The sequence below is a fragment of the Elephas maximus genome, chromosome 21, assembly GCF_024166365.1.
Source record: "Elephas maximus indicus isolate mEleMax1 chromosome 21, mEleMax1 primary haplotype, whole genome shotgun sequence".
In the NCBI taxonomy this organism is placed as follows: domain Eukaryota; kingdom Metazoa; phylum Chordata; class Mammalia; order Proboscidea; family Elephantidae; genus Elephas; species Elephas maximus.
Window position 1 is genome coordinate 59,342,846 of NC_064839.1, and position 25,969 is coordinate 59,368,814.

Below are 25,969 nucleotides of genomic sequence, written 5' to 3' on the forward strand. Positions count from 1 at the left end.
CAACGATGGTGAGACTACGTCTTACATACTTTGGCCATGTTGTCAGGAGGGATCAGTCCCTGGAGAGGGACATCATGCTTGGTAAAGTAGAGGGTCAGCGAATAAGAGGAAGACCCTAAACGAGAAGGACTGACGCAGTGGCTGTAACAATGGGCTTAAGCAAAACAACTGTGAGATGAGAATGGTGCAATACCAGGTAGTGTTTCATTATGTTGTACATAGGATCGATATGAGTCGGACCCATCTCAACGATACCTGACAACAACATATATGATAAAAAAAAATAAAAACTGTCTATAATTGTCATCTTTAATGGTACTTCACCTTTTATTTACTGGCCCTCAGAACAACCTATATCTTCCTGCCTCTCCCCCTGGAAAACTCCTCTCTGTAGGATCCTCATCACTTGGAGAGATCAGACAGGGTTTGCACAGTCTGTACCCTGCTCCTAGGGAAGATACCTGATATGCAAGAGATGACAAACCATGAAACAGAAGCCAAACTAGAAATTTCAACAATTCTAAAGATGAGGAAATATTTATGAGGAGCAAAAAAGTATTTCTCTAAAGAACCTGGTGAATTTTTTTTCAGATGGCAAAATACGCAAATACCAACTTTCTTGACTCTCCTAAGGTATCTTTGATTACTGAAATCTGCATTTCAGTTCATAGATGCTGTGGAAGAGCATTTATCCAAAATGAAGGCATTTGGTAGGACTGTGAGGCACAGACATAGGTGTACCTCAGACTCCATTTTCTTTTGTAGGCTCCATCTTACTGTTTACTGCTCATTTTTAAAAACTGTTTTCGGAAGCTAGCTGGTTAGAGAATTCCAGGACTTTGTAAAATACACTTGTACCGAACATGCTCAGGACACAGTTAAATGTCAGCCAGTCAGAAGTAAGAAGTAAATTACTTTAAAATGTTTGTTGTTTTACCAGGAACCAAATGTACCTTTCCAAATGTCAACCAATCAGAACTTTTCTCTGTCAAGTTCCTGAAGTTACTGTATATAAGCTTTTTGCCCTCTCTAGCAACGTTCGAACTGTTAATTCCTCAGTAAAACTCTCCTCTTTATTCCACACAGAGTAAAGAGTCTCATTTTGTGGTACGACCACTCATTTAAGAAAACCTAGTCTTTTCTCTGCAGAGGAAATTAAGACGGCCAAGGCCAGATCCCAAATGTAAGGGGCAGTCACTGAACCCCACGGTCTCGAGTTAGAGCCCTCCGTGTTGTTGCACGGAACCCCTCCCCTGCAGCACCAAGTGTCCTAGAAACCGGAAGCGGAAGTGTGCGCTCTTGGTCGGTGGCCGGGTTTGGCCACAGTCCTGCTTCGTTATGAATAGGTTTTTCCTCTGTCAGTCGGCCTGATCCTTTAGCAGGTGACCCTGTGTCCGGGGTCTCAGGGCACAGCTCCCGCTCTCCTGCACACCCTTGGTCTCTCCACCTCCGCCTCCCAGAGCCTCGGGACTTCCTCTAGCCCAGGAGCCGCCGCCGCCGCCGCTGCTTCCTCGGAGATTCCGGACGGCGGAGTAGGTGGGAGGACCTGTGTCTCCTGGTGCATTAACAGGTAAAATGGTGTGAATCCTTGCTAAGCAAAAGTGTGGTTCTCAGATCAGGAGCGTCGGCTTCACCTACGAGTTTGTGAAAGATCAAGAGTCAGGGGCCTCACGGATGCCCGGAGTAGTTCGCTTGAGTCTAAATGCCCTGCTTCCATTTCTCCAGTCAGCCGCTCATCAGGCTTCCCTTTCTTTTCCATTCCAGCCGCACGCAGCCAGACTCATTGGCCACATCTGTCACCACTCGCTAACACACACACGTAGACACTCTCACTCTCCACAGTTACGGTGAGCTCCCCATCAGGCCTCAGTCACCCCTCGGCCTGTAGGTGTATTTACCGTTCATTGAGCTGTTTAAGAAGGGCTGGGCACTGTGCGTGTGTTGAGTCAGAATCGACTCGACGGCACTGGGTTTGGGTTGGGCACTGTGTTGAGTACTTTATATACCACAAGTCCTTTTTTCAAAACAACGCTGTGAGGTAGGGAGTATTTGTGGCATTTTAGAAAAGTAATAGTCTTGGAGAAATTAAATGGCTTGCCCATGGACAAATACCTAGTAAGTGGCAGTACCTGAAATGAAATTCTGGTCTGTTACTACTTCAAGGGGGCATACTTTTTTTTTTTTTTTTAATTGTGCTTTAAGTGAAAGCTTACAAATCAAGTACAGAAATTTATATAAACCTTGCTGTGTACTCCTGGTTGCTCTCCCCCTAATGAGAGAGCACACTCTGTCTCTCCACCCTGTATTCTGGTGTCCATTCAGCCAGCTTCTGTCCCCCTCTGCCTTCTCATCTCCCCTCCAGACAGGAGCTGCCCACACAGTCTCATGTGTCTACTTGATCCAAGAAGCTCACTCCTCACCCGTATCATTTTCTGTTTTATAGTCCAGTCCAATCCCTGTCTGAAGAGCTGGCTTTGTGAATGGTTCCGGTCTTGGGCTAACAGAAGGTCTGGAGACCGTGTCCTCTGGGGTCCTTCTAGTCTCAGGCAGACCATTAAGTCTGGTCTTTTTACAAGAATTTGAGGTCTGCATCCCACCGTTCTCCTGCTCCCTCAGGGGTTCTCTGTTGTGTTCCCTGTCAGGGCAGTCATCCATTGTAGCTGGGGACCCTCTAGTTCTTGTGGTCTCAGGCTGATGTAGTCTCTGATTTATGTGGCCCTTTCTGTTTCTTGGGCTCATAATTACCTTATGTCTTTGGTGTTCTTCATTCTCCTTTGCTCCAGGTGTGTTGAGACCAATTAATTGATGGATCTTAGAGGGCCACTTGCTAGCTTTTAAGACCCTGGACGCCACTCACCAAAGTAGGATGCAGAATGTGTTCTTAGTAGATTTTATTAGTTGACCTAAACATCCCCTGAAACCATGGTCTCCAGACCAAGGGGGCATATTCTTGATTATAATTTCCCTGCCTAAAATGGCTCATCAGGCAGGATTTTTGTTGAGTATTGCTGGTCATACAAAAATAAAGATTGTGGTGAGGAATATATCACCCTCCTTTAATGGTTGTAAGTATTTAAGGCAGGTGAAGAATTAAGAAAAATGAGTTGGAACTAGTACTCATACATTTAGAACCATATTTATCCCAATTTCAGGAGGTAAACATTTTGTAAGAGGCACGTTTGGAGGAATTTCTTTGGCTCTAAGGCAGAAATTTTCATCAGGATTGTGTGAGAAACAATATGGACAATCCTAGTTGGTCTAATATAAAATGTGATGTTGCTTGATAATCTTCATATGAACGATGAGGGATTTATAGAGATCACACCTGGTGTCTGTGTGATCTGTGCTGGATTGGATGTTGGTAATTTGAACCACAATTTTTACTACCAAAAAAACACACTTCTTACAAGGTTGAAGAATTCGTGGACCACAAACCGGGTCTATTCCCGATGTCAGAACAGCAGGTATAACGAATGAGAGGCATGTATGATGAAACTAATCAGAATACTCAAATCTTAGAGGGTCAGCCACACTACAATGTTGCAAAAAGTACCTCATCTTTTGCAATAACTATTTTACAAAGTAAAAGAGTCAAGTAGGGTGTCCCAGGGTGGCAGAAAAGGTTAAGGTTACTAGCTGAAAGGTTGGAGGCTTGAACCCACCCAAACGTGCCTTGGATGACAGGCCTTGTGATTTGCTTCTGAAAGCTGACATCATTGAAAACCCTGTGGAGCAAATTTGAAGTGGCTAATTTTTTTTTTTAAACTCCCCAGGTGATTTCACTATGTAGCCAAAGTTGAGAATCACTGCACTAATGGGTCACAACATGAAGTTTGAAAAACACAACTCTAAACTGTTGAAAAAGTGTGTGATTGAGTTAATAGTATTGTACCAATACTGATTTTTTTTAAAAATGTATTTTAGATGAAAGTTTACAGAACAAACTAGCTTTTCATTGAGCAATTAGTACACATACTGTTTTGTGACCTTGGTTACCAACCCCACAACATGTCAGCACTCTCGCTTCTCAAGCTTGGGTGCCCTATTACTAGCTTTCCTGTCCCCTCCTGCCTTCTAGTCCTTGCCCCTGGGCTGGTGTGCCCCTTTAGTCTCCTTTTATTTTATGGGCCTGTCTAATCTTTGGCTGAAGGCTGAACCTTAGGAGTAACTTCATTACTGAGCTAAAAGGGTGTCTGGGGACCATACTCTTGGGATTTCTCTAGTCTCTTGTCAGTCCAGTAAGTCTGTTCTTTTTTTTTGGGAGTTAGAATTTTGTCCTACATTTTTCTCCAGCTCTGCCTGGGACCCTTTACTGTGAACCCTGTCAGAACAGTCAGTGGTGGTAGCTGGGTATCATCTAGTTGTGCTGGACACAGTCTGGTGGAGGCTGTGGTAGTTGCGGTCCCTTAGTCCTTTGGACTAATCTTTCCCTTGTGTCTTTGGTTTTCTTCATTCTCCCTTGCTCCCGATGGGGTGAGACCAGTGGCCGCTCCCAAGCTTTTAAGACCCCAGATGCTACTCACCAAAGTAGTAGAATGTTTCTTTATAAACTATTTGTAATGGATCGAATTGTGTCCCTCCAAAATATGTGTCAACTCCGTTAGGCTATGTGTGGTTGTCCTCCATTTTGTGATTGTAATTTTATGTTGAGAGGATTAGGGTGGGATTGTAACACCACCCTTACTCAGGTCACCTCCCTGATCCAAGGTAAAGGGAGTTTCCCTGGGGTGTGGCCTGTACCACCTTTTATCTCTCAAGAGATAAAAGGAAAGGGAAGCAAGCAGAGAGTGGGGGACCTCATATCACCAAGAAAGCAGCACCAGGAGCAGAGCTTATCCTTTGTACATGGGGTTCCTATGCCTGAGAATCTCCTCGACCAGGGGAAGATTGAGGACAAGGACCTTCCTCCAGAGCCCACAGAGAGAAAAAGCCTTCCCCTGGAGCCGACGCCCTGCGTTTGGACTTGTAACCTACTAGACTGTGAGAAAATACATTTCTCTTTGTTAAAGCCATCCACTTGTGATATTTCTGTTGTGGCAGTACTGGATGACTAAGACACTGTGTTATCGTAGTTGAGCTAGATGTTCCCCAAGACCGTGATTCCCACAGCCCTCAGCTCAGTAATTTGGTTCCTCGGAGAGGTTGGTTGTGTCTATGGAGCTTCCATGATAAAGTAACTAAATTTAAGTGTCACATTTGAGAAAGCATTGGGAACTCCAATGCCATTAGCATAATCTTTTTTTTTTTTTTACTACTTAGAATAATTCATATGATTTTTGTTTTGTTTTGTCATGGAAGCAGTCCTTTTTCTTTTTTCTTTGTATTAATAACAAGGTGATCCAGATCCGATTACCTTAAAAAGTTCATTCTTTACACACTGCCTTTCCTCAACTGTGATTTTATTTCTCTAGGTTAATATAGCCTAAGGTTGGCATTAAATCTTTGAAATACCCACTTGCCTCTCTATATCCCCATAGTATGTAAATTTCCCTCCTTTCACATGTACACTCAGACCAAGAAACTAAGTTTCTTTCTTTTTTAATGGTGTCATCTCATGCTATCTTTTGTGTGTGTGTGTGGTAAAATATGTATAACAAAACCTTTTTGTATTTCAACAACTTTTATATGTACAATTTAGTAACATTAATTACTTTCACCATGTTGTATAACCATCACCACTGTCAGTTTCCAAGGTTTTCCATTACCCTTAGCAGAAACTTGGTACCTCTTAGTCATTAACTCCCCCTCCTCCCTCTCATCCGCCCCTGGTAACCATTTGGTTTCTACACATTTGCCTATCTAGATGCTTCATTTATGTGATGTACAAGAATACATCCTTGAAAACTAGTCTGTGGAGAAAATAAATGTTCTTATTTTTTTAAATTGTCAAAATATTACGTGTGTCAATGCATAGAGTAAAAACGATCATTACACATCACTTGTAATCTCACTGGAAACCCTGCTATCATAGTGGTCAAGAGCTATGACTGCTGACCAAAAGGAGGGCAGTTCAGATCCACCAGGTGCTCCTTGGAAACCCTGTGGGACAGTTCTGCTCTGAACTGACTCCACAACAACGGGTAATGGGTGTAATCTCAACATCAGTAGGAGAATATGGTGCCTTTTATTTTTCCCTTTCCTTCCTTAGAGATAGACATTCTAAAAGTATTCTGTTTTTGGACTGGAGTTCCCCTTGGAGACATGACTGGTAATGTGGTCACTTCATATATCAAATTCAAACCTTCATGTAAAACTACTGAATTTTCCTAGTTCAAAATCTAAGAATTGCCCCTCAGATAACACTTCAATATCAACTTCTATTTCCCAAAGGCTTAATACATGCCAGAACTATGCTCTTTCTTCCCTTTAGCTTGAAGCTTCAGAAGTGGGAATGTAGCCTGTTTCAGAGGTCACAATTTGATTATTTGTGGCCAGGAGGAGACAACCTGCAGGTTGAGATACGGACTCTGGGGGACCAATGGACGCAGACACCAAACCCTTACCATTGTCCACCTGGGGCCCTAGGGACTGTATGGCTCTGAACCCTAACATGTCTAAGACAGAGCTTTTAAAGTCTCAGCTGAGCAAATCTACTTCTCACCTGGCTTCCCCAACCAGTAAATGGCATCGGCATCCATTCACTAGATTAGGGGAAATAGTCCAAGGTACTCTGAGAGATCTACCTTATAGAAGCAGCCTCTGAACTTTCTTCTACTTTTTTTCTTGTCACAAGAAGGTATAATCTCCACCCAGCAGCAAGAATCATGTTTAAATAAACAAGGTAAACCAAGTACGCTATCAATCACATGTAGAACAAAATGTATGTATTTTATGTTGGCCAACAAGATCCTACATGGTTGGGCTTATGTATAGCTCTCTGACTTAAATTTATAACTCCCTCAAGTTAGATAAGTCTTGACACATTTTGAAAAAACTTTTTCAAAGATGCCAAGATTTTCACTGCCTTTCAGCCTTTGTACCAGGCGAAGACTTTTTAACCATAGCAATTCGATAATTCTGGTAATTCAAGTCTCACTTCAGATGTCACCTCCTCAGAGAATGTCCCTCCTGTCTCCTCAGTTATTCCCACTCATTTTGATGTTCACATATCATTGCAGTTTTCAGAATGAGGTAAATCCAATTTAGGTTGACACTGATCTTAATCATGTAAATACAAGCAAATTGAGTTGAATGTTATCTTTGCTTTTACCATTTCTATTTCCCTATGTGATAAGCTTCCAGCAAACAAAAAGTTTTGAAGCTCTGCATTGTGCTGATGGCAGCTTTCATACCCTCTCTGCTGTGTTGGTCGCTTAGCATTCTGGTGAGTCCACTAGAGCTGTGATGTCCAGATGTTATTTCAATTAAAATTAATTAAAACTAAAAGGATACGTTCAGTTTCTTAGTTGAACTAGTTATATGTTCAATGCTAAATAGCTATGTGGGGCTAGTGGCTACCATATTGGACAGAGCAAAAACAGAACATGTCTACCTTCACAGAAAGTTCCTTGGATAGTGCCGCTCAAGAGATATACAACAGGTGATAATCTGTGTTTGTTCTCAATGATCAGTGTCATAGGCTGGAAGGAACAAGAAAACAAAATGCATGGTATCTGTCCATAGATTTATAGTGTGGCATGGGAGACAGTTTTAAATAAATAATGAAAAATCAGGGACATCTGATACCTGTAATAAAAGGACCTAACCAGAGAGTCAGATTAGACTGCTTGAAAAGGAAAATTATTGATGTGAAGATTCAGAAAATTAGTTTTATTTAGCTATAAGCATGGTTGTATAGGGCTGATAGCATATGGTATGGATGGGGGTGGAAAGAGTATTTTAGTTGGGAAAAATGAGTATGTAAATCCCTGAGGCAGCAGAGAACCTTGATGAAATCAGAGCCTATTGAAGCAGAGAAAAGGAAGTGTGGATGGTGGGTGTGGGGGTTTGTGTGAGCCAGATTGGAGGAAGTAGGTCGTTTAGAACCATGCTGACTACTCTGGGCTTTTTGAAGGCCAGTGGATAGCCACTGACTGGCATTAAACAGTTTCTGTGCTAAAAATAAATTTTGGAAATGACAACAGTGATTGAATGATATCAGCAGGAGTTTGTCATGAACAAGTTAAAGAAGCTTGTGAGGAGGCCTATTTGTGGAGATTGGTTGTGAATCAGGAAGATAGTACAGTGATATAATGTAGATGTAGATGGTTCAAAGGGCACCTATTTATAGAATGCTCATTCCTTGAGTTACAGGCTTATAGATCCGTGAACGCTTCTCATACTTGAATGTCAGTGTGGATAACCTGGGAATTTTGTTAAAATGAGGATTTTGATCCAGCAATTCTGGGGTGGGGCTTGAGGTTCTATATACTTAACAAGTGCCTAGTTTATGCTAGAAATAAAGATATGAATTAAAATTAGAGAGTGCTATTAGGGAAAATAATAAAAGGAAGGATAAAATGTTTAAGGGGAAACATTGGTGTAAAGATCAAGCAAGAGCGAGAACGTTTACACTGAGACCAAGATATGAAAGAATTGGAGTCAGCTTAGAGAGGAAGCAGGGTGGCAAGAAATGGGGATGGAGACGGGAGACAGCTCCTTAGAGAAAACTTAATGATTTTCTGATTTATTTGTTGATCAATTTCTTATAAGATTGAAAGACAAAATTTTCAGGAATTCTCCCAGATTTCTCAAAAGCTTAGGTACTGGAAGTGGCATGGTTTAAGAACGAAGAGGGGAAAAAACCTCAAGGGAAAGAAAGAAATATGTTAATTCCAAAAGCAACAGGAAAAATACCAATCACATATTACAATGCTATTAATGAAATAAAAATTTTTAAAAGCACGAGAAGGATTTTGACTGCACATAAGTAAAAGTGAATGAACCATGGTGAGTTCATTGACAAAACTTGAAAAATGTCTTCTTCCTGAAAATTCACTGATGTTAATATCAAATAACAGCACGTGTTGATCTATAAGGGACAGACCTACGTAGGTGAATCCACAACTTCAACATTGGACCCCTGACTCCCTCGAGGAACTCAGGTTCAGGCTTTCCAGCCTGGCCAGGCCTGGTTGCTTCTCATGCTCTGGGATAAGTAAATTCCTCCACCTGTGATCTTGTTGCCAGAAAGAAGAAGCCCATGATGCTGCATGAAGAATGCAGGTGTGTGCTCTGGAGGCTGGGGCTTGTTCTGCCTTAAGTGCAGATGCCCTCAGGGTGGAGCATTGCCCTGAGTTTGGGAGGAAGCCAAAACCTTCTCACTCCCTGCTTACTCAGCACTGTTTCCTCCCCGTCCTCCTTCCATTTCAGGTCCCAGGTGTGGTACAGGAACTATACCACACTTATACCTTGCACATCTGTAAATCACAAGTAAGGATTTCAACTGTTCTGACTGGTGTGTGGACCAAATGTTATTTATCTGCCTCCAAATTGTCCAGTGCTCTGCTTCTACACCCATCGCTCTTTCTGAAGTGGTTTTTTGGGCTTAGAGACAACATCCACTTAGACTTCCAGAAAGTGGAGCCAGGAAATGGTGAGTTTTATGGAGAAATACATTATTGTTATTATAAGTGGGTGAGGCGGAATATGAATTTCGGGGACCAGCTATGTGCTGCAAAACTGTGGTTCCTCAGTGAAGGAAAAAGGTTGCAGAGGAGACCAAGGGACTGAGCCCTAGGAGGCATCCTGAGACTCTGCTCCACTGTCCCTGTATACATATATGGCTTTTCAAGATTTGGATCCCTGGGGTCACATTCCTTATGTAACTCTCAGAACTGGCACCACAGACATGAACATCCCCACCCTGGGCCTTGGTGTTCTGTGTTAACGACAGTCTCCTCAGAGCCTGAAGACAGAGCAGCTCTGGTTGTGGAGGCTGAGATTCAGCCTTCCAGACCCATCCCTGTCCCGTCTCTCTTAACAGTTTTCTTGACTTCCCCCAGGCACTGGAGCATTTTCTGTGCAGTTCTAAAACTACAGCTCCACCTTTCACATTGTGTTATGGGCTAAAAAAGGGGGGCAGAGAGTTGGCACTCTCCTGATGTCACCAAAGGCATGAAGCTGGGGACAGTGAGTCCAGCTTGATCCTGTGTGGGGTCCACAGACACATTTTTTCTTTTTCCCTAGTGGGGAATGCTTTTGCCTCGAGGCTTTCAGGGGTATGGAAAGCATGAATCCTCAATCTATGTCCTTGTTCTCCCACCTATGCCTAGAGTTGGTACTTAATCCTGCTGATTTATGACTGTTCTCCATAGTCTTGAATTAGAATTTAAATTTAAGTGTTCTCTTTTGGTAGAGAAGCTCAGCATATGAGATCTGTGTATTTAAGCTCTTGGGTTTACAGTTTACTTTGGAAGAAAAATTCTAGATCATTGGTGTGTTTCTACTGAGAATTTTTCAATTTATGGGTATAAACTTTTCAAACACAGAGGAATGCCTTTTTTTAACAGATGTATAAGTTACTCTAAAGCTTACTTATATCTTGAGACTCCTATTACATTCAATAAGTCGTGCCAGAACCCCTAATGTGTTTAATTATGTAGCCATTTTAGAAATATTCTCCTGGGTAAGAGAAAATGGATGTATAGACTCTGGTATCCCTGGTTACTGGGTTTAGAAAGAGAGCTCAAATTTATACGTTTGTGATTTGTACAATAACAGTTGGGTCCTAAATGATAAAATTTTAAATGGTTTTATTATTATAAATGTGAATTCCTAGTAAAAACACTTAATATCCCATTTGACTTATGTTTACAAGTACAACGTAGTTTACTGAGATAGTATTTTTCCAAAGCATGATACCTTCAAAATTCGAAACTCAATATGAACTTTAAAAGTATACTTTATGAAGACTTGTTCCTACTTTTGTCCTCATCCAACCAATCTTTCTTTCCTCAACTATCTTTAAATAACCAGCTTTTTTACTTTCTGAAGCATCTTGCTGGTGTTTATATAAAAGCAAGCAAGTAGAAATAGGACTTATTATTTCCCATAGTTTGTTACACAAAAGATAGTATGAAATTTACACTTTTTAAGTGATCTTTTCATAAGAATACCAAAAAACTCAAACCCATCGTTGTTGAGTCAATTCCAACTCATAGCAACTCATAGGACATTAAAACTGCCCCATAGGGTTTCCAAGAGTACGTTCAATTTTGTAAGAAACTGCCAAACTAGGTGTCATGGATTGAATTGTGTTCCCCAAAAATATCTGTCAACTTGGCTGGGTCGTGATTCCCAGTGTTGTGTGGTTGTCCACCATTTTGTCATTGGATGTGATTTTCCTATGTGTTGTAAATCCTAACTCTATGATATTAATGAGGTAGGATTAGAGGCAGTTATGTTAATGAGGCAGGACTCAACCTACAAGATTAGGTTGTGCTTTAAGTCAAATTTCTTTTGAGATAAAAAAGAGAGAAGCAAGCAGAGAGATGGGAACCTCTTACTACCAGGAAAGCATTGCTGAGAGCAGGGCGGGTCCTTTGGCCCCGGGGTCCCTGCACTGAGAACCGCCTCAACAGGGGAAGATTGATGACCAGAACCTTCCCCCAGAGCTGACAAAGAGAGAAGGCCTTCCCATGGAGCTGGCATCCTGAATTTGGACTTCTAGCCTACTAGACTGTGAGAGAATAAATTTCTTTGTTAAAGCCATCTACTTGTGGTATTTCTGTTATAGTAGATCTAAATAAGTAAGACACTAGGTATACCATTTTGCATTCCTACCAGCAGTGACTTGGGATTTCCTGTTGCTCCACATCCTAGTGTTGTCACTGGTTTGGCATTTAGCCATTCTAATCATTATATGAAAACCCTGGTGGTGTAGTGGTTAAGTGCTACAGCTGCTAACCAAGAGGTCAGCAGTTTGAATCCGCCAGGCACTCCTTGGAAACTCTATGGGGCAGCTCTACTCTGTCCTATAGGGCCACTATGAGTCAGAATCGACTTGATGGCAGTGGGTTTGTTTTTTTTGGTTAATCATTACATAGTGGTATTTTATTGTTGTTGTAATTTGCAATCTCTTAATGATACATGATGTTGAGTATCTTTTCATATGATTATTTGTCACCTATTTGTTCAGATCTTTTGCTCATTTTCTAATTGGGTTTTTTGCTTTCTTGTTGAGTTTTAAGAGTTTTTTATTTTGAATAAAGTACCAAAACAACCAAACTTACTGACTTTGTGTTCATGAGAGATACTAGTCTGTAGTTTTTCTTTCTTGTAATACTGTAATATCTTTGTCTGGTTTTGACGTTTGATACTGGCCTTCTAAAATTAGTTTGCAAGTATTTGCTCTGCTTTTATTTTCTGGAAGAGATAGATAATTTGGTATACTTTCTTGATTAAATGTTTGGTGGAGTTCATCACTGAACCCATCTGAATCTGGTGCTTTCTGTTTTTGGATGTTTTTCCTTATTGATTAATTATTTAATGGATATAGGTGTATTCAGACGATCTCTTCCTCCTTGTGTGCATTTTTTTAAATTGTGTCTTACAAGGAATTGGTCCATTTCATCTAGGCTATCGAGTTTGTGGACGTAGAATTCATAGTATTCCTTTATTATCCTTTTAATGTTTATAGAATCAGTAGTAATGGTCCTTCTTTCATTTCTGATATTGGTCATTTGTGTATTCTCTCTTACCAATTTTCTTGATTTTTTTTCCCCCCCCAAAGAACCAGTTTTTCTTTTTGGTGACTTTCTCTGTTGATTTCCTGGTTTTATTTTTGTTGATTTGTTCTCTCATTTTTATTATTTCTTTTCTTCTACTTTGGATTTAATTGGCTCATTTTTTTCTTGTTTCCTAAGATGAAATCCTAGGTTATTGATATTAGATCAGTTTTATTTTCTAATATGTGCATTCAGTGCTATGAATTTCCCTCTCAGCATGGCTTTCTCTGCATGTAACAAATTTTTGTAAGTTGTATTTTCATTTTCACTTAGTTTAAAATATTCTGTAATTTCTCTTGGGCCTTCTTTGTCCCATGTGTTATGTAGAAATGTATTGTTTAATCTCTATGTATGTTTGGATTTTCCAGCCATCTTTCTTTTAATGATTTCTAGTTTAACCCCATTGTGGTCTGAGCATATACTTGGTGTGATTTCTTATCTTTTAAAGTTGTTAAGTTGTGTTTTGTGGCCCAGGATGTGGTCTGCCTTGGTGAATGTCCCTTGTTAGTTTGAGAAGATTGTGTATTGTTTTGTTTTTGGATGACATATTGTATAAATGGCAGTTAGATCCAGTTGATTGATAGTGTTGTTGGTTCAACTATGGCTTTTCTTAATTTCTGGCTATTGGCTCTGTCAGTTACTGAGGGTTTTCAAAGTCTCCAACTGTAATAGTAGATTCATTTATTTCTGCTTGCAGTTATATTGGTTTTTGCCTCACATATTTTGTTGCTGTGTTCTTAGGTGCATACACATTAAGGATCATTATGTCTTCTTGAAAAGTTGACCTTTTCATCGTGTAATGCCCCTCTTTATCCTGATCATTTTTCTTGCTGTGGAACCTGCTTTGTCTGAAATTACTGATATAGTTACTGCATCCTTCTTTTGAGCTTCTTTTACTTTAAATCTGTGTCTTTGCTTTTTAAGTGACTTTGTTGTAACAGTGCAGTCTCTGTGTCTTAATTGGTGTATATAGAGTATGGACATTTAAAGGGATTATTGATATAGTTGGATTAATGTTTTCATGTTTGTTGTTGTGGGCTGTCGAGTCAGTTCCTACTCATAGCAACCCTATAGGACAGAGTAGAACTGCCCCATAGGGTTTCTTTATGGAAGCAAACTGCCATGTTTCTCCCCGCAGAGGAGCTGGTGAGTTCGAAAGGTCGGTGCTTAGCCACTGCACCACCAGGGCTCCTTACTATGTTTGTTAGTGTTTTCTATTCATTGTCCTTGTTCTTTATTTTTGTCTTTCAGTCTTTTCCTACCTCCTCTGGTTTTAATTGAGCTTTATATATGATTCCATATACTTTCCTCTTGGCGTATCAATTATACTTTTTTTGTGTGTGTGTGGTTGCAGTATATATTTACTGCTATCCCAGTCCACTTTCAGGTAACGCTATGTGACTTCATGGGTAGCATAAATACCTTATAACTGTATTCTCAGTTCTTCCCTTGTGTCCCTATAACATTGCTGTGATTCATTTCACTTATCCAAAAAGTGTAATCACATAATAGATTTTTGCTATTACTATTTGGAAAAAAACTGTTAACTTTTAGATCAATTAAGAATAAGAAAGATAAAAGATTTTGTGTTACCTTTATGTATTCCTTGTCTGGTGCTCTCCCTTTTTTACGTAGATCTGAGTTTTTAGTCCATATTATTTTCCTTCTCTCTGAAGAACTTCTTCTACCATTTCTTGCAAGGAAGTTCTACTGTAACAAATTTTCTCCATATTTATTTTTCTGGAAACGACCTTCTCCTTCACTCTTTTTAAACGTAATAAAAATATATAACGACATTTACCAATTCAACAATTTTTACATGTATAATTTAATGGATGGTGAAAATGGTTAAGCACCCCTTCCTTCCATTTGTTATTTATTTTTACCTAAACTTTTCAACCTTGGGAAGGGACAGCAGGTTTAGCTGCTGTGCCAGCCCATATTGCTGGTAGCAAGACCAGTCTAACAAGTGCTTCTCTCTTATACCATTCCCATTCACGTTGGGTAGGGTTACATAGATACAACACTAGTGAGCTACCTTGCTCACCAAGCAGTAGGGCAGTATTCACTGTCAACCTCAGTTTTGCCAGATAGGGGAAAGGTACATCCATCTGATCAGGCCCTTGGGAATTCAGGTGTAAAGTTAGGGTATAGTTACAGTCTCTTGCTTAGGGACCACCCCTGCTTCTGACACCCACAGCCACATCCCTGGTCCTGGGACTTCAGCATCTGGCAGGAAAAAAGCATTTTTAGGTCATGTGGGGAAGAACTATTCAGTGGTACCAGCATCCTCTCCTACCCTCTGTTCCCCAGATCCCCCAGAGAAGTGTTGGAATCTGTCCAGTGGGGATTCTCCCTTTGCCCCCCTCATGTTGAATGTGAGCACACGCTCATGAGGCATGTGTCTTAGGCAAGGTTCTCTAGAGAAGCAAAACCAGTGAAATGTCAATATACATATACGTATCCTGTGACATATATGAATATATGTGTGTGTATATATATATAGAGAGAGAGAGAAATTTATATCAAGGCAATGGCTCATGTGGTTGTAGAAGCTAGAAAGTCCCAAGTCCATGGGTCAAGATGGAGGCTTCTCCTGACTCACGTAGATGCAGGGACTGGTGAACCCAGGATCCAGACTACGGAGGCTGGCTGATGAGTCCCAAGATCAACAGGCAAGCTGTTAGCTCAAGTCCCAACAACCACAGGTCAGATGAACAGGAGCCAGCTGCGAAAGCCCATGAGTCTTGTCAGAAAGTCCACCTGTATTGGATGCAGGCCACACCCCCAAGGAAACTCCCTTTCAGCTGATTGGCTACTCACAGCAAATCCCATCATGGAGGTGATTACATCATTATACGACTGCCAAACTACATCACAACTGCCAAACTACTGAGAATCACGGCCCAGCAGAGTTGATACACAGCCTTAATGATCACAGCATGTGAGCCAGCCCTTCGTGCCTTTATCTGCCCTTGTTTTAGATAACAGACATTTCAGTTGTCTATTCCAGTTTTCTGTTAAGCCATTACTTTGAGGGTGGTATGCAACATGGTATGTCCATTTAATATGATGTTTCTTGGCCCATTGCTGCACCCTGTGGGCTCCAAAGTATGTTCCTTGGTCTGATGAAATATAACTTGGTGGCCCATATTGGTACAGTATCTTTTGTTCTAATCCCTTAATGATGTTTTTGCCATTTGCATCTGTCACAGGATATGTAAAGCCCAGCATAGAGTAAATATGTATTCCTGTGAGGAACCATTTGTAGCCACTTGGTATCTCTGGTGTCATTAGTCCAATATAATCAACTTGCCAGCTATGTGCAGGGCTTTCCACCTGGGGAATCTCCCCCATAGCCATCTGCAAACTCTGTCTTTCTTGCTGGCATACAGAGCAGTCCTTTTTGGTATTTTGTGCCTCAGAGGGTGCAAGAGAGATGTATCTAGATTCAGCCCATCTCTGCATTGCTGCAGCATCCCCATGTCCACTCATTTCATGAATGTAATTGACCACCTCAAGTGAGCATACCAACAGGTCCACTGGCTGATTCCAGTCTCCTTCCGATTCAGGAGGGGGGTTCTTCTGATGAGGATCAACATGTTGTACTTTAATGTGTCTTCTAAATTTCTAGAGTGCTTTCCATAGGTCCGTGCCAGTCATGGGTGTCCCCTTAATAGTCCAATTTTCCATTGACCATTTGTGTGATCATATAGCCAGGCCATTGGCCACCACCCATGAATCTGTAAAAACCCAGACATATGGGCTCTCACCATTGTGAATTTCTTCCATCATGGCTAGGAAGACAGCATGCATTTCAGCCCATTGAGCTGACTTGTTCTTACCTTCTTCAATTAGAGTTTTCCCATCTGCTGGTCTTAATGCAGCAGCATTCCACATCATATGTTGCCCATGTACCCTGGAACTGCCATCCCGGAACCAAGCAGCCTTCTGCTGGTCAGCAGAAAGTTGTTCATAGTGCACTGTCCATGTAGCAGTGGGCTATGGCAGCTTCTCTGGTGGTTCCAGGCCAGGGTAGGACCTATGGGAAAAGATGCTACCTGCTTGTGGATACAGTGGTTGCCTCTGTGCAGCTTATTCTTGAATGAGCCATTTCCATTTTATTATGGAATTATTTTGGGCACTGCCTTCCTTATTAGAGTGTTTCTCTTACGTCACCCAAGATATTATGGGTATTTCAGGTCTTGTGATGATTTCATATCCTTCTGTCATTGAGACAGTCTCAGTCAGTGCCCTAAAAAGCAGGCGAGTAATTGGCTATCAAATGGCGTGTATCGTGCTGCAGCATCTGTAAACTTTCTAGTCCAGAATATCAGTGGTTGCCATGGGGTGGCATTCTCCAGTTTTTGCCATAAGCTCTAGTCTCCATAATCACGTGTGGCAGACACCTCCAAAATCATGTCTGAATGTGAATCATAAGGGCCTAAAGGCAAGGATGGTGAGATCACTTTTGGTAATTCAGACATAGTTTGCTCTTGCTCTGGCCCCCATTGGAACTCAGTTTTCTTCCAAGTGGTTGTATAGATGGGCGCCAGCAATATTCCCAGATGTGGAATAAGCGTTCTCAAAAATCCAAATGATCCAATCAAATGTTGGTCCTCCTACTTAGTCTTGGTTGCCTGTGAAATGTCGTGGGTGGCTCCTGCCCACGTTATTTCCAAGCATTTCACTGTTTGGGCAGGGCCCTGGATTTTTGCTGGATTTATTAACCAGCCTTTGTTGGTCATGTGGGCCACCACTGTATTTAAATCAGCCCTAGCCCGTTCTTTAGTGTTGGATATTAATATAATATCATCAGTATACTGTATCATTACACTTGAGATTTGCACCAAGTCCAAGGCTCTTCTAACCAAACTATGACAGTAAGCCAGTGAATTCAAGTATATTGAGATCCTTCCCATGCGAAAGCAAACTGTGATTGGCTCTTTTCTGAGACTGGGTTTGAGAAAAAGGCATTTGCGAGACTAGTCATTGGGTATCAGTCTTCTTTAGCCTGTTGTATTTTCTACCATTTCTGGAACAGCTGAAACCATAGGTAGCACTACTTTATTTAGGCCTCGATAGTCTACTGTCAGCCTCTGTGAGCCATTTGCCTTTCTCATGGGCTACACAGGGCTATTATACAGAGAGTTTGTTGGCACCAACACTCTAGCCTTTAAAAAAAAAAAAAAAAGCATGTCTTTAATCAAAGTAGTAATCCCCTTTTGTTTACCAGGCACCCTATACTGTTTCAAATTAATAACTTTAGTGGGTTTAGGCAATTCTAATGGTTCCCATTTAGCATGTCCAATCAATACTGGTCTAAGGGCACACTTACACGCCTTCAGTTTTACATTATTAGGTGCAGGGAGTATTCCCCAATTAAACATAATATCTATACCAGTAATACATTCAGGTAAGGGAGATGCAACTACTTAATACACTATCTGTTTCAATCTTCCGATTCTAATCCAAACTTACACCTTAGTCCCATCAACTGTTGCATCCCCATATGCTTCTCTAGTCTAACCTTAGGTCTATTCAAGATTTTATTGACAAGTTTCGGAATTATAGTACTGCTGGGAGCTGGACCAGAAGGCCCTGGCCCCCTCCTCAATTCTTATCTTGATCAGCTAGCTGAGTCTGTGCTTCAAATGGTGATCAGGAGTTCCCATCATTAAATTCCTCCCAACCATGGTGAATATAGTGGACTAGCTTAGGTCTCTTTAACGTTGAGGGGGCCGGTGGGAGTTTGCATTTGTCCACCCAGCCTCCTGCTGCAGTAGAACCTTTGTCTCAACTCCATCAGTGCCCACTATATTCATCCCATTTCTTAGTAACTATCTAAAGAATCTGTCCTGCTGGGGTAAGTTCTTTCCCCATTGCCTCTTCCTATTCTGCTGTGAATCACCCTATGTTTCTTGTATTTGTAAGACTCATGCTGGGAAGCTGTGCCAACAGATTTGACAGGGCATCTCAAATTGTTGTTTTGTTTTGCAGTAGCAATGTTACGTGGGGTGTCCATATAGAAGGGGCACCCTTGATAACCATACCCGCCATGACCTGTGTAAGTGACGTATTCATTGGGTGAATATCCTGATCACCATAAAGACATTCCAGCATGGCTTCTGTGAGCAGCACATAAACTGCTTCCTCTGGAGTATTCCATTGAGTATTTAGAAGGGAAGAGGGGCAGTTTCCTTTCTCAGGGTAAACAAATCTCACTGCAAAATTTATCCAGTCCACCAGGCTGGTTATCCCCTCTGGGTTAATCTGCTGTGTAACTAGATCTTCTGTCATCACAAAGATTATGGCTAGAAGGGCCATGTTAAGTAATTCATTGCACTGCAATATATTTAAATTTACTGTCCACACTCAACTTACGATTCATGTTCATCCAGATACTCTGTTTTGTTCACTGCTGTTTCTGTTTTGCCAATGTGCAGCAGTAGGCTCTGAGTCAATATTACCTAAATCAGTTTTAATAAATGAAAGTAGCCACAGTTAAGTCTGGAGGGAAAAGGTCTTGTCTGAGAAACAGGGTTTTGCCAGGAGAAGTAGCTCTGGGTTATGTGAATTGAATAGGATCTTCCCTTTGTCATGTCTCACTAGTATCCAGCAGGGCTCTAGATCATCTGTGGTGTTATTGGAAAATAACAACTAACAACAAAACTGTATACATATGAGCAGAAACGTAGTCAGAAATTTAGGCTTCAAAGACAAATTGACCTGCCTTCTGACCCTGGTTCAGCAAAGTTCTGTGTGGGCAACACTGAGCATATGATTAATTGTCCCTAACTTTACACAGCTATGAACTGTTTGAAATAGTACCTGCTTAGGAGACTAAGGAGATATAAATGAGCAAGTGTGTTGAAAACTTTTTCCCAAATCTTTCACAGTTCATACTTGCTCAATACATGGAACATTTTATCATTACTGTATTGTATAATGAGTGTTAGGGTTTTTGAAAACTTTAAAATATGTAATCTAGCCCACTGCAGTGGAGGAGACTTTTGGATTTTGGCTCTAGCTCAAAGTTCATTGTGACACCATCACACCAGGATTGATTAGAGATGATATAGACAACTCATTTCCCCACTTCCCGGACAAAAGGAGTCTTCTTACTCTCAAGCTGCTCTGTTTTAGTACCTAAAATATAGTTTAGAAGCCTTTTCTCTCCTCACTACATGAGTAAGCCAATGGATTGGTACAATTTCACAGAGGTCACTGTTACAGACCAGAGAATTCCATTGGTCAGGATTCAGGTAGTTATGGTTGTGTGTGGTTGTGTGCTTTCCAGGGGCTGCAAATGTGAGAAAATGGGAAATGGAGCCTCTAGAGGGCTGTTTATATAAGTTTGTGTTCTCTAGGCTTTATGGGCATTCTGACAAGTAAACAGTCTGCACTTCAACTTACAAAATTAATTTTTTTGTGGTAAGAATTATATATATAAAAAAATTTGCCAATTCAACAATGTTTAAATGTATAATTTGGTCACGCTGATGACATTCATCATGTTGTGGCAGTCATTACAAAATGGGAATCATAATATCTTGTTAGTCAGCAAACACAAGGGCATGCTGTTCTTGTTTCTGCGGGGGTAGCACTCTGTCATCTTACGACATTAGACTATTTATGTTAGGGTATATGAGTTTGTGTTGGTTGAGAAGAGCAGTCACTAATAATTGGTGTGTAGTCGCGTCAGGTCTTGAAATTTGAGAATTGTGGCGAGATCTGGATTCTTACGTTTCCTGTCTCCCGTGACCTGTTTTTAATTTTTATTACCTTTGCCGATCTCTATGAAAGGGACAGAGGAGAAGACAGAACAACGGAGTTTTTGAAAAATAGGTGATTGACATGTTAAAGTTCGTAATTTTCCAAAAGGATATTATTTTTTCAGCAGATGGACCTGTCACCTTCTGATCTCCTAGAGTTCAAGAAATATGACAGCTCAGGGCTTTGGGTTGCCGGTTCATTTGTGCTGGCCCCTGGTCCTCCCATGGCTATGAAGGACAAAAGGAAAAGCTGGCATTCTGCAGTGTTTCCCAGTTGTTAATACCTCATCCTGCCTTCACCCTGTGCTTTATGTTTTGTTGAGTATTCTGGTGGGTCTTATGGAAGGAGATGGAATTGTTTACCTGGAAATGATGATCTAAATGAGAGCATTTTTCTAATTTCTGCTACGTTTTCTAACTGTTCTAGACCATGAAGAGAGAAGAATAAGACTACAGTTCGTCACAGTCAAACTGTGGAGAGGTTATTTCAGTGTGTTGGAAGGCTGTGAGACAGGATGCAATCAATGAGAACGTGAATGTAGTTAGTGAAAGGACGAGGCTGATGGCTATACTCTAGATTAGATCTTGGGAGAACACAGAACTTAGGTTAAATCTTATGAATTCTCAGTTCCCCAGGACTATCAGCCTCACCCCTCGTTCTTGTACGCATTGAAGTGCATGGTACCTTGCTGATCCAGAATGTATGGGATGTTTTAGGACTCAGTGACCATTGAGGATGTGGCTGTGGTCTTTAGCCAGGAAGAGTGGGCTTTGCTGGATCTTACTCAGAGGAAACTCTATAGACATGTGATGATGGAAACCTTCAGAAACCTGACTTCAGTAGGTAAGAATGGCATCTTTTTTTTTTTAGACTTGTTTATTCCTTTAGTGAATAAAAATATTCCGCTTATTGACTGTGCTCCAATATTTGGGGCTGAGGAACGGGAATAAATTGTTAAATAAAATAGGCATAGGCCCTTGGTCTGTGGAGCTCACATATTCTGGCTTCCTTGTGAATATAAAGCTCTCTGTATTAAAGCAAGTTTTCATTTCTCTTGTGATTAAAAGCCCTGAGACTCTTTAAATTATAGTAAGTTTAGTAAGCACTGGCTTCAGGGGTCACTTGGGGCACTGAGAGATGTGTGTTTTGGGATGTTGTAAAGAGTTTTACTGTGTTTATTTCAAGTTTGACATAATTATTTTGCTGCAGATAGACTCACATCTATCTTCAGAGATCCTGAAGGGCAAAGTATTGTCTCAGTGTCAAGGAAATACTCATTGCTCTTCACTGTCGTCTCTCATGATATGCATTTCTCTGTGAGCACCATATCAGCTATACCAATTAGTTTTCCCACAGTAGCAAGGAAAATATCTGAGGACAGTAGAGATAGGACTCATCAAGGGCCACTGTGTTGGGAAGCACCAGCAAAGCAAGAATTTTTTGAAGGACCAGCCCTGCATGGATGGAATTACATTTGAACCAGTCAGCTTGAAAAAGTCTCTTTTGGATTGAGGACCCAACTTCACAGATAACCTGCACTTACTTTTCTGACTTTAGCAATCATGTCACACTTGCAGTCATGGAGGCACTGTTCCTTTTTAAATGTTATATGTGTATTGTTTCCAGTATCTTTCTACTTAGCTCTCCTGATTACATCTGTTTGTATCACCATCACTGTTGTCATGGATTGAATTGTGTCCCCCCAAAATATGTGTCAACTTGGTTAGGCCATGATTCCCAGTGTTGTGTGGTTGTCCTCCATTTTGTGATTGTAATTTTATGCTAAAGAGGATTAGGGTGGGATTGTAACACCACCCTTACTCAGGTAACCTCCCTTATCCAATGTAAAGGAAGTTTCCCTGCGGTGTGGCCTTGAGATACAAAAGGAAAGGGAAGCAAGCAGAGAGTTGGGGACCTCATACCACCAAGAAAGCAGTGCTGGGAGCAGAGCATGTCCTTTGGACCTGAGGTTCCTGTGCTGAGATGCACCCATACCAAGGGAAGACTGATGCATCACAAGGACCTTCCTCTAGAGCCGACAGAGACAGAAAGCTTTCCTCTGGAGCTGTGGCCCCTGAATTTGGACTTGTAACCTACTAGACTGTGAGAGAATAAATTTCTTTAAAGCCATTCACTTGTGGTATTTCTGTTATAGCAGCACCAGATGACTAAGACAACTGTCAATCTTCATGAAAGTATTTCCTAGTATGTTGCTTTTTAACCACTGCCAAAGTGCTGAAACAGTGAAATGTGACTAAGTCTTTCTTTGTTCACGACAGCCTTTTTTTCCCCTAATAATTTCCTTTCCTTTTTGTTTCATATTGTGGACTTCAACTTGAATTATTGGGTCAGTCTCTCGAAACCTTGATGATGGAGAAAAGTTATCCAGTGAACATATAATAGTGCAATTCATGAAGAATGAGACCTGGTCCTCCATGCTAGGAGAAATATCCAAATTGCATAGCAATAAAGATCAGCATAAAAAACAGGAGAGACACTTGAGGTGAGTGTTATTCAAACAAGAGAAACAGTGCCTCAGGAGAAAGTCCTAAGGTGTCATGACATTAAAATACACACATATGTATTTGTGTATATATACCCAGGCTTCAAACCAGTTTGTAATAGTTCAACAATTGCCAGCGTAAACCAGGACAGCGCACGCGTTGCATAGTGACCAAATCTGTTGCCTGTTGGGTTTCAACCAGAGTAGAGACAAATAATGATACCCTACTCAATGTGTGTTGCTCTCCACAGACTTGCCAATAATCCGATCTCACGTACCAGGCTTCTGAAACTTTTGCAATTCATGCAGGAGATTGAATTATTGGCAGGACTGTGGAGAGTGACACACATTCAGAGCAGCTTGATTGGCCATCAACTTTGAGTGGGGCATTGCTGTTTCCTACCTTGGTTGAAATTCAGTGGGCAGCAGATTTGTTTGCATTGCAGTGTGTACACTGCCCTCATTTATGTTGGCAATTGCTGAACGGTTATGAACTGTTTCAAAGCCCTCATATATATTAACGTATATGTACATATTATACATATATACATACATATATATAAACCTAGCTGTAAAATTATGTGTTGAATGTTCCAAGAGTTTTCACAATACATTTTCATAAATGTGAGTCATATACCGAGTATTTGAAACATATTTCACTTGGACACAATTACCGGAAAGCCTCATATTTTAGAAAAATTGTGACAGTGATGGTAGTATTTCTGGTAAATGATTTAACTCTGAAACATGAGACAGGTCAGGGCAAAAACCATGAGTATTCACTGTTTGGTAGTGGTAAAATGGAGACAGATTTATTTCCAACAGCATGTTTTCTGTTTTTAACAGAAGTCATACAATAGAGAACCTCTGTGAATGTAATGAAGGCATTTGGTGTCAGAAAACCTTCAGCGGCATTCCAGATCTTACTATGCCAAAAAGAAATCCTTCAGAAGTAAATCCTTTTGAATGCCCTGTGTGTGGAAAAGCCTTCATGGATCACTCATCACATAACCATCATACCAGATCTCACACTGAATGCAATACCTGTCAGTGTAAGGCGTGTGGAGAAGCCTGCAGTTGTCCCTCTCACCTAAACACTCCTATGAGAGCTCTTAATGGAAAGAAACCCCATAAATGTAAGGTATGTGGGAAGGACTTCATTTGTATCTCAACCATTAAGAGTCCTGTGACAACACTCAAAGGTGAGAAATGCTATGAATGTAATGAATGTGGGAAGGATATCTGTAGTTTCTCATCCAGTTGGATACATGTGAGAGGTCATAAGCTCAAATGTCAAGAATATCGTAAAACCTGTAGTTGTCCTTTATCCCTCATTTTACAGAAAAAATCTCATAACAGAGATGATCCTTATGAATGTAAGAAATGTGGGAAAGCCTTTAATGAGGCTTCATCTCACAGTCAGTATATAAGAACTCACAGTAGAGAGAGGCCTTATGAATGTAAGGAGTGTGGGAAAGCTTTTAGTTATTCCTCATCCCTCACTACACATATGCGAACTCACAGTGGAGACAGGCCTTATGAATGTAAGGAATGTGGGAAAGCTTTTAGTCAGACCTCAAACCTCACTACACATATGCGAACTCACAGTGGAGAAAGGCCTTATGCATGCAAAGAATGTGGGAAAGCCTTTAGGTGTTCCTCACACCTCACTACACATATGAAAACTCACAATGGGCAGAGGCCTTATGAATGTAAGGAATGTGGGAAAGCCTTTAGTCAGGTGTCATCACTCACTCAACATATAAGAACTCACAGTGGAGTGAGGCCTTATAAATGTAAGGAATGTGGGAAAGCCTTTAGGTGTTCCTCACACCTGACTACACATATAAAAACTCACAGTGGGCAGAGGCCTTATGAATGTAAGGAATGTGGGAAAGCTTTTAGTAATTCCTCAGCCCTCACTAAACATAGAAGAACTCATAGCGGAGAGATGCCTTATCAATGTAAAGACTGTGGGAAAGTCTTTAGGCAAGCCTCAAACCTCACTACACATAGAAGAATTCACAGTGGGGAGAGGCCTTATGAATGTAAGGAGTGTGGGAAAGCTTTTAGTCGTTCCACACACCTTACTACACATATAAGAACTCACAGTGGAGAAAGACCTTATGAATGTAAGGAATGTGGGAAAACCTTTAGTCATTCCTATTGCCTGTCTGAACACATAAGAACTCACAGTGGAGAGAGGCCTTATGAATGTAAGCAATGTGGGAAAGCCTTTAGTTGTTCCTCATCTCTCACTAAACACATAAGAACTCACAGTGGAGAGAGGCCTTATGAGTGTAAGCAATGTGGGAAAGCCTTTAGTCAGGCCTCATCCCTCACTAAACATATAAGAACTCACAGTGGAGAGAGATCTTAGGAATGTAAGGAATGCAGGAAAGCCTTTAGTCATGGCTCACCCCTCAGTTCACATATAAGAACTCACAGTGGAGAGACTATATTAAAAGTGAGATGTTTCATCCGTACTGCTGTAATCTCAACAAATTTCTGAAAGTCTGCGATTAAAAAACAGAGTCTCTCTGTGAGTGAGAAACCAATACTAACTCAAGGAAGGGGTCATTAAAGTTACTTTGTGCCTTTGGGAGAGATGATAGTTAACATTGTAATTGTGGGGCTGTCCTCATCGATATTTTTTACTTTCTCTGTCAAAGCTAAATTGTACTTTTCTGAAAGTCTTTGGCTACTACAAATAAGGCTACAGGGAATAGCCTTGAGAAAATGTGGTTTTATATTTTTTAATGTTATTGATGTTACTTTGCATACAATTAAATACACTCATCTTGTATTTGGTTTAAGAGTGTTTTGTTTTCATGTTTAACACATTTCCTTCCATTCTTTCCTATTGTAAAGTTTTTTACTCTTGATAATTAGTTTCTCATAGGGTGATAACTTTGAGACCGCAGATACTCTGTTTTTCATTGTATTTTTTTTATGGTCTACTAATTTTAGTATTCATTCATAATTATTACCTATGCTTATTATTACTGTGGTGTTTACCGAA

At 40.8% G+C, this 25,969-nt stretch overlaps 1 protein-coding gene across 10 annotated transcripts; it reads left to right on the forward strand.

The window, feature by feature from the left end:
- Positions 1-941: 941 nt before the first annotated feature.
- On the forward strand, positions 942-25,753 carry LOC126064681 (zinc finger protein OZF-like). Of its 10 annotated transcripts, none has more exons than XM_049863872.1 (7): positions 942-1,570; positions 7,236-7,324; positions 8,961-9,165; positions 9,313-9,535; positions 21,072-21,287; positions 22,797-22,947; positions 23,794-25,753. In XM_049863872.1, exons 5-7 carry the CDS (start codon positions 21,254-21,256, stop codon positions 25,325-25,327), a joined length of 1,719 nt encoding a protein of 572 aa, XP_049719829.1. In that variant the 5' UTR covers positions 942-1,570; positions 7,236-7,324; positions 8,961-9,165; positions 9,313-9,535; positions 21,072-21,253; the 3' UTR covers positions 25,328-25,753. The 10 variants fall into 10 exon arrangements, with proteins under 10 accessions (XP_049719829.1, XP_049719830.1, XP_049719831.1 ...); XM_049863873.1 differs by having other exon boundaries at positions 21,161-21,287; positions 21,654-22,947; XM_049863874.1 differs by having other exon boundaries at positions 21,161-21,287; positions 22,295-22,947.
- The last annotated feature ends 216 nt before the right edge of the window (positions 25,754-25,969 follow it).